Source organism: Mastigoproctus giganteus, chromosome 10 (assembly GCF_048544385.1).
Source record: "Mastigoproctus giganteus isolate SK-2022 chromosome 10, ASM4854438v1, whole genome shotgun sequence".
NCBI classification, from domain to species: Eukaryota; Metazoa; Arthropoda; class Arachnida; order Uropygi; family Thelyphonidae; genus Mastigoproctus; species Mastigoproctus giganteus.
Window position 1 is genome coordinate 119647981 of NC_143584.1, and position 18090 is coordinate 119666070.

General features: G+C 39.4%; 1 protein-coding gene across 1 annotated transcript in view; it reads right to left on the minus strand.

Moving 5' to 3' along the window:
* The window catches only part of LOC150079255 (calmodulin-binding transcription activator 1-like), a 927385-nt gene that overhangs the window by 271617 nt on the left and 637678 nt on the right, over positions 1–18090 (minus strand). Inside the window, exon 10 of the mRNA XM_090383006.1 lies at positions 5009–5135. Coding sequence (XP_090239132.1) covers positions 5009–5135 — 127 coding nt within the window. The remainder of the gene's footprint in view (positions 1–5008; positions 5136–18090) is intronic.

The following is an 18090-nucleotide window of genomic DNA, read 5'->3' on the forward strand; positions in this document are numbered from 1 at the left end:
TTATCTCTAAATCAGACCTGTTGTTGACATGTTAGATAGCCATTTTTATTGCATGGAGTTCACGGTGTAAATACTGCAACTAGGGAAAAGTAGTTTTTCAGAGATAGTACAATTGGGAAGAACCACTGAAACACCTACACCTGTATCAGATTTGGATCCATCAGTATATATTTGCAGACAGTGTGTGTTTGCTGATGCATGGGCTGAATGTAGCTGCTGTATATTTTGATTGTCCAGCGCCTGTTTTCCCTACTTTCGAAAAAAGTCATCACATAAAGGTTTAAAAGTGGACCATGGAGGCTCCATTTCTCCGGTGTCTGGGTGGATATTGTTCACACCACCATGTGAACCATGGGTAGAGATTCTGTCTCTACCCATGAATAGTGCCTGAATGAATTGCCTGAATAGTGTATAGTTTTTAACTGAAAGTGTCACTTGTGGAGAAAGATTCGTTTCTTGTAGACAGATACCTACAGGATGATGCTGATTTATCAAATCGTGAATATCGTCTATGTTGCTACTGAGGCCTCTACAATTCCATTGAATCAACTGATCCATTATTTAGCTTTTGAAGTAGATGAATGTTTTCTGAATGTTTTTTAGAGCCAATCTCTTTATAACGTTCCAATTTTATTTTATCTTTTCTTGGGAAAGTGGGTCGTGGAGTATCCATGTCTTCCTCAGCATGTATTTCTAAAACGGTTTCATCATTATGAGTTGTGTCATCGATTTCCATATCTGCGTTTAGAGTTTTTTGTGGTTTAAGATTTCTCAGCCTCTCAGTATCTGAACGTGATGGGGTAATAGTTGGTGGTACGGTGACTGGGGTATTATTTGTTTGGTCTTTTACATGTTCTTTTGGGGCCTCCTGCAGAGTCGCTAGAACAACCCGAGCCCAGTCGGAAATGGATGTAGCTCGTGGTATGGACACTTCAGTTTGAGTTCCTTCCGATTTGTATTGTTGTGTTGCAGCTGCATATGTGAGTTTTGGTACAGTGAGTAAAACTTGTTTCCTTGCTTACTGGTAAGTCACTTTGTTTTCTATTTTGTACTTTTGTATTTACTTTCCTGTTTTCCAGGTTTCACAGATTTTTGAGTAAGCTGGATGGTTACCCTTACAGTTTGGACATACTGGTATTTGTGCTGGGCAGTCTGTGTGTGTGTGTCTGTGTGTGTGTGTGTGTGTGTGTGTGTGTGTGTGTGCGTGTGTTCCTTGGATCCACAGTTGAGGCACACTGAAACCCCTCTACACACTGTTTGAGCACGGCCAATTTTTTGGTGCTTGAAGCACCTGAGAGGAATGGGGATATAAGGTCGGATATGGCAGTTCAGATGTCCAGCCTTAACTGTAGCTGGAAGGATTGGTGTTGAAAAGGTCAGTATAACATGGCGAGTCAGAACCAGTTCACCGTCTTTCTTGATTTTAATTTGCTTTGCCTGTACAACTTTTTGGTATTGTAGCTCTTGGACTAATTCCTCTTCAGTAACATTTATTAAGTCCCATTCAGACAGCACTCCTTTGGATGCATTTAGGGTGGCACGTGAAGTTACTGTGACAGGAATAGTTGCGAATTTTGAAATTCTTAGCAAGGCTTCAGAGTGCCTGCTATTCATTGTCTCTATAAGTAGATCTCCAGAACGGAGTCTTTTCACCATTTTAGGTTGTCTGGCAGCATTCTTGAGACATTTCTGGATAAGAAATGGAGAAAGTGCACCCATTGGTTGGCTTGTTTGGGAATGTATAATAAGAAACAGTGGTGATTCTTTTTTGGATCCTTCTGTTCTTTGTCTCTTGCGATGGGAACTGTCAAAGTCAGTTTGGTCTGTCCTTGAACAAGCTGAGGCATGTGGCTCAACAGATGGATGGTCTTTGTGATCCATGTCAGCTCCTTTTAGCCCTTGGCAGAGAACCTTTTCTGCCAAGGTTACCGGCCTTGCCACGGGGAGGCAGGGGCAGTGCCGCTAGAGTGAACATGTGGCGTAAGAGTTAGTGTGTTAATTTTAAGGAAAGAAAAAAAGAAAGGTGGTTTTCCTTTCTGTAACTTACTTACAATTCATAAGATTAAGTTAACAGTAAATTACTTTAAATGTAAGAAAAACTTTCCAAATTAACAAGAACTATTGCAGTGAGAAAATGCTCTGTAAATAGCTCAAAGAATTGCTCGATCACAATAACACTTGTCACCCAGGGCCCATAGGTAGGAGAGCCAGTATTCAACGATGTTAAATCTTGTCTGTCTATCAACATTTAAATAAGCTTTCCATGCCTGTCTAAGCTAGAGGAACCCCATAATGGGTAGTGAGCATTAAAGTTATCTAGTAGACAGAAAGGAGGTGGTAGTTGCAACACAAGATCTTCGATTTCCTGAATAGATTAGGTGGAAGATAAATTGAGACCAATGTAACGGTGATTCCAATTACTATGCATGTGGTAACAGCTTCTAAAGAGGTTTGCAATGGAATGCATCTGGAGGGAACTCTCGAGTCTAACAGGATGGCTACTCCACCATGAGCACTATTACTGTCAGATCTATCTTGACTGAAGATAGTGTAATTTTTGACTGTTGGGGAAACTTGGGGCATCAAGTTGGTTTCTTGTAGGCAGATGGCAACAGGATTTTGAAGCAGTGAATTAGTTCATTGATATCATCGATGTTGCTGTGAAAACTTCTACAATTCCACTGAATGATGTGTTCCATTATTTGGTTTTGTTTGTGAAAGATGTATCTGACTGCTTTTTATAAGCTGATTGTTTATGATGGTCTGGTTTTGATTTTTCTTTTCAGGGAAAAGTGGGACATCCTGATTCATTGCTATTGTCCATATCATCTTCTACATGTATTTCAAGCAGTTCTTCTTTACCGATAGTATCATCTGTATCCATGCTTGTTAGGCATGATTGTTTTGCCTCGACAGGATACAATCTTTGCAAATTTTGCTACTTGACAATGTGGAGGTCTCTGGGATGGAATTGTGAGTGGGGTATTATTGCTTTGGTCTACTGAATTTGGTTTAGATAGATGCTGGACTGAGAGTACTAATCGAGCCCAGTCTGATATTGATATTTTTGGAGAGATGGATACTTCTGTCTGACATGCCACTGATTTGTGTCTATGAATGGTAGAAGCATAAGTGCGTTTTGGTATACTTAAGTTGACCTTTTTTTTCGCTTCTTGGTAAGAGACTTTATTTTCAATTTTATATTTTTGTATTTTTTTTCTTATCTTCCATAGTTCACAATCTTTGGAGTAAGCTGGATGCTTGCCACTACAATTACGACACTGTGGTGTTGGAGCCTTGCATTCTGCTTGTGTGTGATTTTTGCACCCACAGTTCAGATATACAGCATCTCCATGGCATGCTGTCTTAGCATGGCTGAACTTTTGACATTTATAACATCTAGGTGGATTTGGAATATATGGCCTAATGCGGCAATTCAAGTAACATGCTTTGACAGAACCCAGTAGATTTGGAATACTGAAAGTTTAAGATTATGTTTTGCGTGGGAGTTAAGTTGCTGTCTTTACCAATCATGATTTGTTTTGCATGAGACACATTTTGATCTTTTAGCTCCTGGACAAGGAATGTATTAAATGCATTGAATGTATTAAACGTTTTATCAAAAACGTTTAATGCATTCCCATTTGGAGATCACTCCCTTGGAAGAATTCAGTGTGTTGTGTGAGGTAACCTGAATCGGTATTCCACTTAAAGAAGTTAGTTGTAATAGTAACTCAGAATGTCTTGAATGAGATGTCTCTATTAGTAAATCTCCTGATTGAAGACATTTAACCATTTTTTGTGAACTGCAGCATTTTCTAGGCATCTCTGGATGATGAAAGGGGAGAGCTTGCTCACAGGTTGGGATGACAAAGAGTGTACTACGAGGAAAGCTGGAGATTCTTGCTTCCTTGTGTCCTTTTTAAGTCTCTTTGAAAGAGAGAAGTCATGGTCGGTGTCATTGTCATGTTGAGACCTCTTAGGCTCTTAGTGTGGAAATATATCAGTTTCCATTTCTGCTCCTTTTAGCCCTGAGGGATGGATTTTCCCCCAGGTTACTGGCCCTGCCACGTGGAGGCAGGAGCTGAGCCACCAGTGACCAAGCACTGTGTGGCATTAACAAAAGTTACTGCAAAGGATAAAGGAATTATTGAGTGGGAGAAGACAGAGAATGTTTATCAATGGACACTGCTCTCATGAATAACTTGTATTAGTGGGATACCCCAGGGTTCAGTGCTCAGCATGGGGTACCCCAGGGTTCAATCATCATCATAGTGGATAACCACCTCATATTGAAATTTTGTGGTGTAAGAAGGCAGGTCTGCTACAATACTAAGAAATTTTTGTACATGGTTTTTCTCCCTCTTTTAAATAATTGGCAAAGTGAAACAATAGATTCTCTGAAATGCCATTTCTGGCATTGGGTGGTATTATGACTCCTGTTGTCAACTATTGTGACAGAAGAAAAACAGTTTGCACTGTTATAAAAATAAGGTAAAGATCAACAACATTCCAAGTTGGCTAGGACTGTTGTTGTTGCTTGGTTTTTTTAGGAGCATTAGCAACTAAGGCCATATTGCTCTGGGGATATGCGGTGGTCATTCCCTGACCTTGCCGCATCCTCCGCATTTGGTGGTCACAGGCTCAAACCTCGGTCTAATCAAGAAGTGTGTGCTAAACACTGCTGCTCCTGCCCACCTAGCTATGGAGGTGCCCTGCTAGGACTATTTCTATGGCCTGGAGATGTATCTTATGAAATATACAGTGCTGTGATACAGCTTTGTTGTTGTTGTTGGTTTTTAGGAGCATTAGCAGCTAAGGCCATATTGCTCCGGGATATGCGGTGGTCATTCCCTGACCTTTCCGCATCCTGCGTATTTGGTGGTGATGGGCTTGAACCCCGGTCTAATCAAGAAGCGTGTGCTACGCACTGCTGCTCCTTCCCACCTGGCTACAGAGGCACACGATACAGCTTTGTGTATTCCAAATGGTTTGAGGGGGGGCTTACCTGGACTGTAACACCGAAGGACTCCACTCTGGACTAAAGTAGTTGGCACACTTACTCCATCAAAAAGAATTGTATAAGGTGATGATGTTGAATACCAAGGGCCAGTCACCAACACCTTCACACCTCCCTATAAAGATTTGTTAATAAAAATCATAATGATAATTTTATAAAACTGAATAAAACAATTCACTTATTTAAAAAATGAATAACTTGAACAAAAATGTTTATATGACATGTAAGATAATTCAAATCAACAAGAAATGTTATTTAAACAATGCAGGGTCCACTTTCATTGACAGCAATTAAAAGTATTTAAGCCGTTGGCAGTCATGTGAAATCATGCATAACATAATGGTGCTTTGAGAGTCACTTTGAACATATTCAGTTGAGTTATCTCTTATTATTAATTGAGCAACACAGGAAAAAATTAGTTTGGAAAGTATTGTCAGTTGCTCCTGAGTGAAAAGAATGGTTTTCAAGTAGGGGAAAACCTCAACACTACCAACAATGGGTTAAAAACAACACAAAAGATAAGCTAATTCCTAGATTTTAATGATATTTTAATATGCCTACAGATGAATGGACTTGTCTGAAATCAAGCTACAGGCAAGTTTAAGCTCTGCTAGTGATCACTTTTTGATTGACATAGACTTCTCTATAAATATTCAGTGTTTATAGGTTCATCTTCTACATTATTTTGCTCACAATAGAAAATTAGTTCCCAATTTAGCAATAATGTCAAAACATTAAAAGAAAAAGAATATTAATTTTAATTTGCTTAATTGTTATGCAGTTACATGGAAGAAATGGACATGAGCAAAATGGTTTGAGACTGGTTTGTTAGGCAAACATTCTCATATTAATTTATTATTTGAATTGATACTAAAACCTACAGACTGGAACAATTATCTGAAAATGAGTAAAGATTATTATTTAAAGTTATTCAGAAGTTAGAATCATTGCAGTGAGTACTGGGTGAAAAGAATATAACTGATCAGTTACACCGATCCCTACTTATTAATAAAACTACTTAAGTTATTTGTTCTTTTCATGACTGCATTCTTGTCACCATTTACATCATTTTCTTTCAGTCTGTCTGGTATATTTACTGTTCTGTATATATATTTGTTCAAGTATTCTTTATACTTTTTACTTTCCAAAGGGCAGGGAAATGGCTTACACAGCTCAATAAATTCTATTGAGAATTCATCAGTAAGTACTTTCCATTCAACCAGCTTAAAAAAAAATCACTCACAGAAATTAAAACTCAGTCATTTTGCAACATACTAATTCACTAATGTTAGAAGTCTATGGTCTCTGCATGGTTACAGGATACTGAGACGTGCACCGTAAGTCTGTAGTTTACTGGTAAAAAAATCAAGGAGTGAGAGATTTCTTACAACTCAGACTACAGACTTAAGTCTTCAGCTCTGCACTAATTAAAGACTTACCTCGAGACTTGTCTGCAAAACAGACTTGCCTTTGGAAAAGTCAATTCACATATGGACAATTTAGAGGCCTGTACAGCAGCAGACTTAGAACAGCTAGCATAACACACAATAAAAAAAAAATATATATATATATATAATATACACAAATGACATTAAGTTATTGTATTCCTTTAATTCTGCTTGCTCATCAAGAAGATCAAAACTCCATGTTCTTATCATTTAAGTTTTTAAACCTGCCAGGTTATCTATCAGCTTTTGATCTTAATGACAGTACCATAATGCTAGTAGTATAAATTTTATGCATTCAACCGAGTCAAGCTAAATTCAGTCTAAATCAAAAATTCAATAATAGATATTTATATATGGCTAAATTATGAAAAATCAGCCTATATGATCATTTAGACTGTGCATTTTTTTTTTATCTGCTGCCATTATGAATATAATATTTAATTTAAGAGTGCAAAGAGTTTACTGACCAGAATAAAAAATTAATTGAGAAAAGTCATAATGCATTGCATTTAAAAACCATTATGCATTTAAAAAATTGGGTGAATTTTATTTTGATTGAACCATCAAATGTTTTAAATGCTGTTAAAATATTAAAAAGTGATGGGGTAACCTGATAACCTGGTATCTGCTTCAGTGGCTAGCTGGATGGAAGAAGTACCCTATATTTTGCAAATGAATATGTGAAAAGGACCAGTGCTCCCAATTAAAAAAAAAAAAAAAAACCGGGGACCATCCTCTTCCCATGTTAACTAAATTATTAGGTGTTAGGTTACCTAATATGCATTATGGTGTAGCACTGATATTTTTCAGTAACAAATCACTAATATTTAAGACTCACAAATCTTTTGCAGGTTCAACTCTAGTTGGCACTGTGAAACTATCATTCCATCTAGTTTGCACTACAGTGGGTGAAGGAAAAGGGTTCCAATGGTTGATTCGGTATGGTCATTTTATTGTTCACTGTGCACTATGCACTAGTTCTTTCTTAAGACCTATCATGATGGCAGTGTTTTACACAAATAACCTAAAAGGGATGGTAAAAACCACTGTGAAAGGGCAATGTGGTGGGTGTGAAAATAGTATATAATAAAGAGTACACAAGATATAATATATCTTGTGTACTCTTTTTGAAGAGTTAACTTGGAGATTAATTCTGTAATAGTGAAGACAGATGTTATTAATTAGGGCTAAGTGAACAATTTGGGAATTTGATTTCGGGGTACATTTAATCTTCCACTAGTATAGTGCAACTTTTTAAAAGTTTTCTAGGTTTTTTTTTTTTGAATTTCTAAACCAATGTACCTCTGCCTAACAGTATTCTCTAACTGATTAGATACAGTATTCTTCTTCCATTTTGATACACTATGGATTAAGAGGCATTAATATTTTGTTTAGCAGTTACTACAGATACTCACATGGTGTTTGTGAGATGCTAATAAGAGCTGCCTAATTTTGCCATGAGACATTGGTTTCACTGCCTTTGGAAACTAAACACAAACACTGAAAAAAATATAGATATTCATCTGGCAGATGCCATATGAGTGTTGGTATTTGGATTCAGGGAATGAGTGACCGAAAATTCTAAGAAATATTAAAAACATTTTTCATTATTATTGTCTTCTCTTTTTGATATTTTGCAATTGAGTTTAGCAAATCATAATTAACAGAATGCTATTTTCAATTCAGTAAAAAAGCTAAAAGTTAATTTTTTATTAGTAAAACAAAAAAGGTATCACACAGATGGTGTGCATATTTGTTCCATTTAGGCATGAGTGGCAGTGGGTTAAATGTCCTGCTTTAATTATTTATAGTAACTTTGGTGTGTTAAAAAACTAATTCTTTTTCAGAAATATTCACTCTGCTAGTGAATCACTTGGATGCATTCAGAATAACATGAGCATGTGACTTTCTAACAGGATCTAGCAACTTGCAGCAGAGAGAGAGAGAGAGAGAGAGAGAGAGAGAGAGAGAGAGAGAGAGAGAGAGAGAGAGGGGGGGGTCCAATCAGATGATCACTAGGCACCAGTCGTGCTACCAGACTCTTGTAAGATAGCAGACTTGGAAACCAGAATTACTATTAAAGAGAAACCGAATATCCAGCTAAACAGATCAGAAGTAGCCAGTAGAGAAGCCAAGGCAGTAACCACAGTAACTAGGAGAGAAGCTGTGGACTGTTCTGAGGTCTGATTAGGATGAAAGCAACAAAGTGAACTTATGTCCATTCCAATTTTAAATTCAAAAATGATACAATACAGATTACCTAACACCCTGATGAGGGGAAAAAAACAAGCAAGCCACACCTGTTAGGTATGAATATAAAGGAGTGGCAAGAAAGTACAAAAAGTAGATAAACAAAGTTAATGTTGAACAAACTTAGCTAAACACAACTGTATCAAAGTAACAGACAAACAAAGTTAGTGTTGAACAAATATAGTTAAACACAACTGTACCACAGTAACCTGTAATGAGTAAAAAGTTGCTCATGAATAGTATAAGAATGTTATACTTGCTCTCTCTGAGATTTAGTAATTCTAAATCTCATATTAAAATATGAGAATCATAAATCTCATGCTAAATCTATAGTACTTACCTTGTCAGCATGAAAACCTGTAGAACAATCTTATGAGAGTGGAATGGCAATTGTTCCATAAGCTGAATATTATAGATGAGGGTTGAGGAAAGTTTAATGGCAACACAGTCCTATATCTCAAGTGCCAATAACTTTGTCTTTGCAGGCATCATATTAGAGTGTAATTTGTTACTGGGGATACTGCATGCAGGTGAAGTTAGATATTGACTAGCAATAAATATAAAATTTATTCATCAAATTAATACACGGGTTTTTGCCTAAAAACTATACTTAATTGCGAAAGCAATGAGTGGTACCACCGAGATTCTCTTCAACCAAGAATCAAGCGACATGAGGGTGATGCTAATCACTGTCCGTAAACTCTGAGGGTACCATCCTTTGTCAATGATTTAGAAATTCTTGGTGCAAGAGCTACTGCGGCTAAAATGCACCTGGAATATTTTTTACAACAGTTTTGTTTGTATTTGTATTTTGCTGCGAATAGTTTCCAAGAGTCACGGAGTGACTATAGCTTACTGCAAAGATTATATTTGGTTTCATATTAGATTATAGAACTTTATTTCCCTGAGGAACTGAAAAACGTCTCCTATGTTTGGTCATCAACTCTTTGAAGCAACTTCGGCGCTCATCTGTAAAAGCTGGGCATGTAATCAGTACATGTTCTACTGTTTGTTGTGTGTGTCAGATAGGACATAGAGGGGGGGATCTTCTCCTCGTGAGAGATGACAGTGGCTGAAATGAGCGTGTCCTATTCTTAACCTTGCAAGTATCACTTTGTCATGTCTGTTTTGTTGTTTGCTGGATTTCCATGGTTGGAGTAAACTTTTAATTTGGTGAAATTTGTTATTTTTTAGAACTCACCACTACTGTTGCCAGTGGTGTATCCCGCTACTATGAATAACTTTTTTATAAGGTCGAGTCTGAGGTCGAGGGTTTCCTGTGCGGACGTGCCTTTCTGCCGCTCTTGGAATAGAGAAGTTTTTTCTGATTTATTTTCTGCTTTATTAGTTTAAATTGACATATTAACTTATTTCTAGAGTAGCTTTATATTCCTATTTACGGTACTTAAAGTTAAAATAACTTAGATAGAGATTTTGTAGGTATTACTTAGTATCGGAAAGGGTATCAAATCCACGTGTTTACCGTTCATAAACGGCCGCCATTGTTACGTGAAAATTAATCAGTAAAATCTATTAATCTTGTCGAACTTCATTGGCAATTAAATTGTAATTTTAACTATACATATAACCACTTAGGTTATGGAACATAAATAATTAGTAAAAATAAATAATTAATACATAACTTGATACAGAAGTTATATAAAGGGATTTCGTAGATAACACTCACTGAAGCGCGATACAGCATATCCGGAATTCGATAGCATTAGCTTTGTATAGTATAGTGCATAATATAATATTGTCAATTAATCAGTACATCTATTAATCTTGTTAAACTTCATTGTCAATTAAATTGTACTTTTAACTATATATATATAACGACTTAGAGTACAAACGTAACAAATAATTAATACATACTTGATACGGAAGTTATATAAAGGGAACTCGTAGATAACACTCGATACCGAAAAATAAATATAGCGTTATAACTGTGTTAAGATACAAGTTTAAGGTTTTAATTTTGTTCTGAAATTGTAATTTTATTGACATTTAAATCGAAATCATGACTCTGACCAGAGCAGCAAAGCAAAAGGCTCAAGCTAATGGGAGTGCTGTGACTCAGGGGAGAACTGAGGGGGGCGGTTGCCCCCTGAATCACGGCCTTTTAAGATGCACTGTTTGCTTGATGTTTGCGGAGCAATCGGGTACGGGACATGATACTGCCATGGGGGATGTCTTTGTGTGTGTGCACGATGCAAGGAGTGCAAGGAAATTAGGCGACAACTCGGCGTTGTTATGGGCCTATATGAGACCTTGAAGGACAGGGTGGATGCCCTCGAAGGAAATAAATTGAGGGGCCCATCAAGCTCTCAGCTGCCCACATCAACACCAGAGCTTGGACTTGGTCATCTTGCAACACAGAGGCAGCCCCCAAGGCAGAATGCGCTGGTCCAACAGGAACTAGTAGTTGTTGGTGACTCAATTGTCAGGGAAACGGGGAACATGCTTTGTAAAAAGGATAGGTGGAACAGGACCAGGGTATGTCTGCCAGGGGCAAAGGTTGATGAAGTTGTAGAGCAGATATCATCTTTTAAGGGCACAAAAGGTGATATAGTTGTATACGTTGGCACTAATGATATTAAGAGTAGGAGACCAGCGGAATTACTTAACAAGTACAGGTCACTGTTGAAAAAAAGCCGTGAAGTAGGGTTGAATTTGAAAGTGTCTGCAATTCTGCCCAGACACGATAGGAGGGAGTATATGATGAGAGCCTTGTCGATCAATTCGGCCCTGGAAAGATTGTGCAAGGCTGAAGGGGTAGAATTTTTTTCAGCCTGGACTGTACTTGTTAACAGGAGAGATTGCTTCTACAGGGATGGGATACACTTAAATAGAAAGGGTGCAAGAATATTTGCTGATGCTATCGAGGCAGTGTTAGGTGGGTCGGAAAACTGCTAGCTTGGGGGGAGACAAAGACTAATGGATTAACAGTAGCCACTGGCAGAGGTGAAAGAGATTCTTGCACTGCTTCTATTGGAATGAGCAGAAGCCTGAAAAACAAGATGCAGGATATTTCAGAGACTGCTGGAAGTCATTGCGGTAAAAGTAAACACATGGGTTGTGTTAGGGTAGCTAAGAATAGAAACAGGTGCATGTATACGTGCGTGTACACTAATGCTAGGAGTTTAGTAAATAAATTTGATGAATTTGAGGTATTACTGAAAACATCAAAGGCAGATATTGTTGGGATATCAGAGACGTGGTGTCACACAGATATAAGGAATGCAGAACTGGAATTTGGGGAGTACAACATCTACAGAAAGGATAGACAGGATAGGAAGGGAGGAGGGGTTATGCTATTAGTTAAAAAACACATAAAATCCAAGGAAGTGAAGCCAGTTGACATCGTTGGACAGTGCAGTGTTGAGTCAGTTTGGTGTGACATAAGCATAGGTAAATCAAAATTGAGAGTAGGAGTGTGCTATAGGCCTAATGACTCTGATGAGTATAATAAGATCAGGGAAATAGAATGGGCCAGTAAATCAGAGAGTCTTATAATGGGGGATTTTAATTTCCCAGATATTGACTGGAATTTGTGGGTTGGTCACTCACACACTAGCAAGGCTTTTGTGGATTTATTGGATGATTGTTTTCTACACCAGCATGTTCGGGAGGCAACTAGAGGGAGTAATACTCTTGATCTGATTATCAGTAGTGATTCTTCATGCATTAGGAATCTGCAGATAAATGAACCACTGGGTGGCAGTGGTTCATTTAGTGAATAATCACAGTGTGCTGAAGTGGGATTTACTCAAGGAGGTAACTACCATCAGAGGTAAAGGGAAGGGTTTTTGCTTTCGTAAAGGCGACTATGATGGTCTGAGACAGTATTTAAATTCTATACAGTGGGACCAACTGATGATGTTACCAACAGCAAATTCAAAATGGGAAGCATTCAATGAACTAATCTTGGAATCTACCAGGCTCTACATACCAACCAAGAAATATTGTTCAAGGTTCAGGCCTAAATGGTTGTCAGATGAACTAATGAGACATATGGCAGAGAAGAAAAATGCATGGGATACATACAAATTAATGGGTGACGTGGAAGCCTATGATAGATATAAGTTGGTCTGTAACCAAGTCACAAAGGAGATTAGGCAGGAAAGGCAGATTATGAGAAATCCTTGGCAAAGGATGCAAAGAAAAACAGAAAAGAGTTCTTTACCTATTTAAACTCAAGAAGGAAAGGAATGAATCAGATTGGTCCACTGGATGTTGATGGTTCAACAGTTGAGGATCCAGCTCAGGTGGCTAACAATCTAAACGAGTATTTTGCATCTACATTCACACATGAGGAGTTATTCAGGAAGGGGAATGTCGTAGGTGAAGTAAACATTGGCAGTGAGCTAGATGATTTTCTAATAACTGAGAGGAAAGTGGAGGAGAAATTGTTGAGGATAAACATAAAAAAGGCACCCGGGGTGGATGGGATCTATCCAGTTATATTAAAGGAGGCAGCAAAGGAAGTAAGCAAACCCCTAGCCATAATTATGAGAGCTTCTTTGGACTCAGGGGAGGTACCCATGGACTGGAGATGTGCAAATGTAACCCCAATTCACAAAGGAGGATCAAAGGCTGACACAAGTAATTATAGACCTGTTAGTTTAACTTCGGTTCCAGGAAAATTAATGGAGGCACTGGTTAAAGAAGCACTGCAGGATCATCTGGACAAGAATTCAGTTATAGCTGTGACACAGCATGGTTTTGTTAAGGAGAAGTCTCGTCTGACCAATCTGATTGGATACTATGATGTGGTCACAAAGGAACTGGATGCAGGAAATAACTTTGATATCATATATTTGGATCTTAGAAAGGCTTTTGATACTGTTGCACATGGAAGACTGCTGCACAAATTGGAGCAGTGTGGCATTGGAGGCAAATTGCTGCTATGGATAAAGGGTTGGTTGAGGGGGGAAAGACAGAGAGTGGTAATCAATGGACACTGCTCATCATGGACTAATGTTATTAGTTGAGTCCCTCGGGGTTCAGTGTAGGATCCATTGTTGTTTTCTGTATTTATAAATGATATTGATGATGGTATATCAAGCCTAATGTCTGAGTTTTCAGACGATACAAGGGTTGGCAGGGTTGTTAAGGACACTACTGACGCTATGCTGCTGCAACAGGATCTGGAAAGGTTGAGCAGATGGGTTGAGGGGTGGCAAATGAAGTTTTACATTGACAAATGTAAAGTACTACATATGGGAAACAGCAACCCCAGAGCAACGTATCAACTCTGTGGTACTACACTGACAGTGGTAGAGAACGAAAAGGACCTGGGGGTAACTGTGCAGGCAGATATGAAGTTTTCTGAGCAGTGCAGATGGGCTGCAAGAGTAGCTCATAGTGTCTTGTCAATGATATACAGGAATTTTTCTAACAGGGATAAGGAGGTGATTATCCCCTTATATAAGGCAATGGTCAGGCCACACCTTGAGTACTGTATACAGGTCTGGAGGCCTCATTTTAAGAAGGATGTAGAGCCGTTGGAATGAGTACAGAGAAGGGTAATAAGTTTAGTGAATGGAACAAAGGGTTGCTCTTACGAAGAAAGGCTTAAATTTTGCAAATTACAGTGTCTGGAGACTAGGCACTTGCGAGGTGATCTGATTGAGGTGTATAAAGCCTTGAATGGTTTGAGCATGCTCAATGCTAATGGGAGTTTTCTTCTTCTTGCTCAGAATAATCATTTGAAAGGGCATAAATTCAAATTGAGGAAAGACAGATGAAGGACAGATGCGCAGAAATTTGCCTTTAGCCAGCGGGTAGTTGGTTGGTGGAACAGACTTCCATCCCTTGTCGTGGAAGTTGTAGACTAAATAAATTTAAGGCTCAGCTGAACAGGTATTTCGAACAAATGGAGGGGTGAAGTGGAAGTTTTTTTTTTTTTTTTGGCTGATGCTGCATAAACTTGCTTCCTTGGATCATATGCCTCTATTAATGCTAACTGCAGTTCAATCTGCAATTGGACATCCGTTGTGCTCGAGGATCACTGAAGGGCATGGTGGATATTTCCCCTTCATTTTCCGGATCTTATCTAAGACTACTTTTGAGCTAGCAGCATGGGTTATGGAAGATGCAAAACGAATCCAAGATTTCCTTTGGATGTCGTACATAACGCGCTTTCGCACGTGCACGTTTAAATGATATTAAATTTGCAGTCGTGGGATATCAGCAGAATATCCCCCAGGCTTTGTTTTGTGCTTTTTTTGCTGCCATGCATTCTGAATTCCACCAAGGTTTAGGAAATAGTGGGAACCGGCTGGATGATTTTGGGATTGCAATTGCAGCTGCTTGGACAATCATTTCTGTGACATACATGACTGCATCATTGATTGGCTCCTGACTGACTGCAGCGATGTCAAGATTTGCTAGATGTTAAAGACATTACAGTCAGCTTGATCAATCTTCCACCGCAGTAAATTAAATGGCAGACATGGCCTACCACTAGTTAGGGTGGTTATCACGGGGAAGTGATCGCTTCCATATGGGTTTTCTTCTACCTCCCAAGTAAGTGAAGGAAGGAGTGAAGGGGAGCAGATAGAAAGATCAATGGCAGAGAATGTATGGGTAGGCATGTGGAAGAAGGTGTTTGTTCCCACATTTAGGAGGGAGAGGTTATTGTCAGTGAGCATATGCTCTATAACTCGTCCCCTTCCACTGATGTTAGCACTACCCCACAGAGTGTTATGTCCATTGAAATCCCAAAGATTTAGCATTAGCATTAGTAGAGGCATTTGATGCAAGAAAGCAAGCTTATGCAGCATCAGCCAAAAAAAAAAAAAAAAAACCCACTTCCACTTCACCCCTCTGTTCGTTCAGAGGGGTGAATTAAACAAGGGGAAGGCAATTGCATGATAAGATCATCAAGGTCTTTCTGGGGGATGTCAATCCCAGGTGGCAAATAAACAGAGCAGACAGTTAATAAGAACCCCACTGTAAGGTGAATTGCTGCAGCCTCAATGCTAGTTGTAAGCTGCAAAGGCAGAAATGGGATCTGGTATCCAACGAGTATTACGACTCCTCCATGAGTAGGACCATCCACAATTCTATCCTTACGAATGATGGTAATGTTATGCATGGTGGGGTCATCATTTGCCTTTAAATAAGTCTCCTGTATGCAAAAGCAAACTGGTTTGCTTTTGCAGGAGTGCCTTGATGTCATCAATATTTTGCCAGAATCCACGACAATTCCACTGTAGGAATTTAGCCATTATTTGGGCTTGGTGGGTCCATCAGGCGGCTTCCGAGGTGCTGAGGGCTTAATTTTGTAAGTCTTGGATTTATCTTTCCTGAGGAAGTATGGACGCTGTCCTGTGTCCATTTCTTCCTCCGCAAAGAGTTCCAAGACTGGCTTATCATGTACCTCCTTGGTCTCGACGTCCATTATTTCTTGCCCTGAAGTGGGCAGTTCACTTTTCTGTGATGTTAATTTAGTGCTTGTTGTTGTTAATGCTGGAGTTTTGGGAGGTACCGATATTGGAGTGGTAGCTGACTGCGATTTTTGATTTAGTGAACTCAGTAAGTAGTGGGCAATGGGAGTAAAAGAGTCCCTTGGGGGAACATTCATATCAGTTTGGGTCCCAATGGTAATTTTACCAGAAACGTTCTGGGCGTATGAAGGCTTTCCGCTATTTATTGGTTGGATGCGTTTTCTGGCCTCTGGGTAGGAGATGTTCAGCTCCGTTTTTAATTTTTGAATCTCCTTTTCGTCCTTCCACCGCTGGCATGCTCGAGAGTATGCACAGTGCTCTCCTTGGCAGTTAGTACAATTAGGCTTAAGAGCTAGACATTCCTTGCTCTCGTGATCTTTAGCACCAGATCGAGCACAGGCAGGGTTACCATGACAAGCTGTTTGTGAGTGGTCATACTTTTGACATTTAAAACACCTCAGTGGGTTTGGAACGCAAATCCTCACTGGGCAGAACACCCTGCCTTGATGGAACTTGGAGGCCGTGGGGTGTTAAATGTTAGGATGAGAACTCGGGTAGGGATGAGATTCCCATCCTTTCGCATGGATATTCGCTTTACAGCTGTCACTCCTTGTTCTTTTAATTCAGAGCAGATCTCTTCTTCAGAAACGTGAAGAAGATCCCACTCTGATATGACACCTCGTGACGAGTTCAGTTTTGTGAGGGGTTACAATGATGGGTATTCCCCCTATAGATGTGGCATTCAAATTTTTTCAGCATGCTTTGTGTTTGATACTTCAACTAAAATATCTCCAGAACGCAGCCGTTTTACGAATTTGGGTGAACCTGCCATCACTTCTAATCCTTTCTGGATAAAGAAAGGTGACATTTTCTCAACTGACTGCTCTCCGGTGGAATGGAGAATGAGGAAAAGAGGTGTCACAGATGGCGTTTTCTCCTCAGTTCTGACAGAATTGTTGTCACTCTCATCTGATGATCGATTAGGTAGAGGCCTTGTTGGGGCCCCAGAAGAAGAAGGATTTAAGTTACTCATAGGAGTAAGATAAAACTTTCCGATGCTCTAAGTACCTCACCCACCACGGAGCCCTACGAGGGGGACGCCCACTCGTGAACTAGCAGGTACTGCGTACACGAATGGGATACCAAGTTCGCTTAGGAGCACTGTACTCATGTTTCAAATAAGCCTTGATCCCGTCCCAGGGAGACTTATTGGAACGCATTTGACCCTAGCAGTAAGAACTACCTACCGATTGATCCCAGTCGGGCCAGTCCGGGACCACCCGTCTTGTCGAAGCAGGGGCCAAAGTGGTGTATTAAGGCTGGGCCCCTCAACCACCAGGATCCCCCCTTCCGAATTCCACAGGTTGCGGCGCATGGCTGCACACGTCGGATTCCAATGATGTAACCCTAGAACCAAGGTATGGGCGTTAGATACCAGTGATGCTAATCTGGAAAACCAGCAGCATCACTGGGAGGTCCTCTCCCCACATACAGGTGCCCACGTCGAGGGGTGTGTAAGTAAGGACACCAAAAGAATATTGACTGTTTGGTCAATATTCTTTTGGCACTGATGACAGTTATGCTTTAAGTTCTTCAGTAATTTCATCCTCGGGAACATTAAGGAGGTCCCATTCTAAAATGGACCCTTTTGAAGTTTTTAAAGTTCTGTGTCTAATTACAGAAATGGGAATGCCTCCAAAGTTCATTTTGCTTCAGGAGCTGCCTAGAATGATTAATGTTAGACGTTTCCACAAGGAGATCTCCTGAGTAAAGTCATTTGACTATTTTAGGAGTACGTGCTACAGCCTCTGCTTTTCTCCACAAGTAATGGAGATAAGCTGCCAAGAGGTTATTATTATTATTATTAGCCATATGGTGCAAGGAAGCTTAAGGCTTATGCTGCACTAGCCAAAAAAAT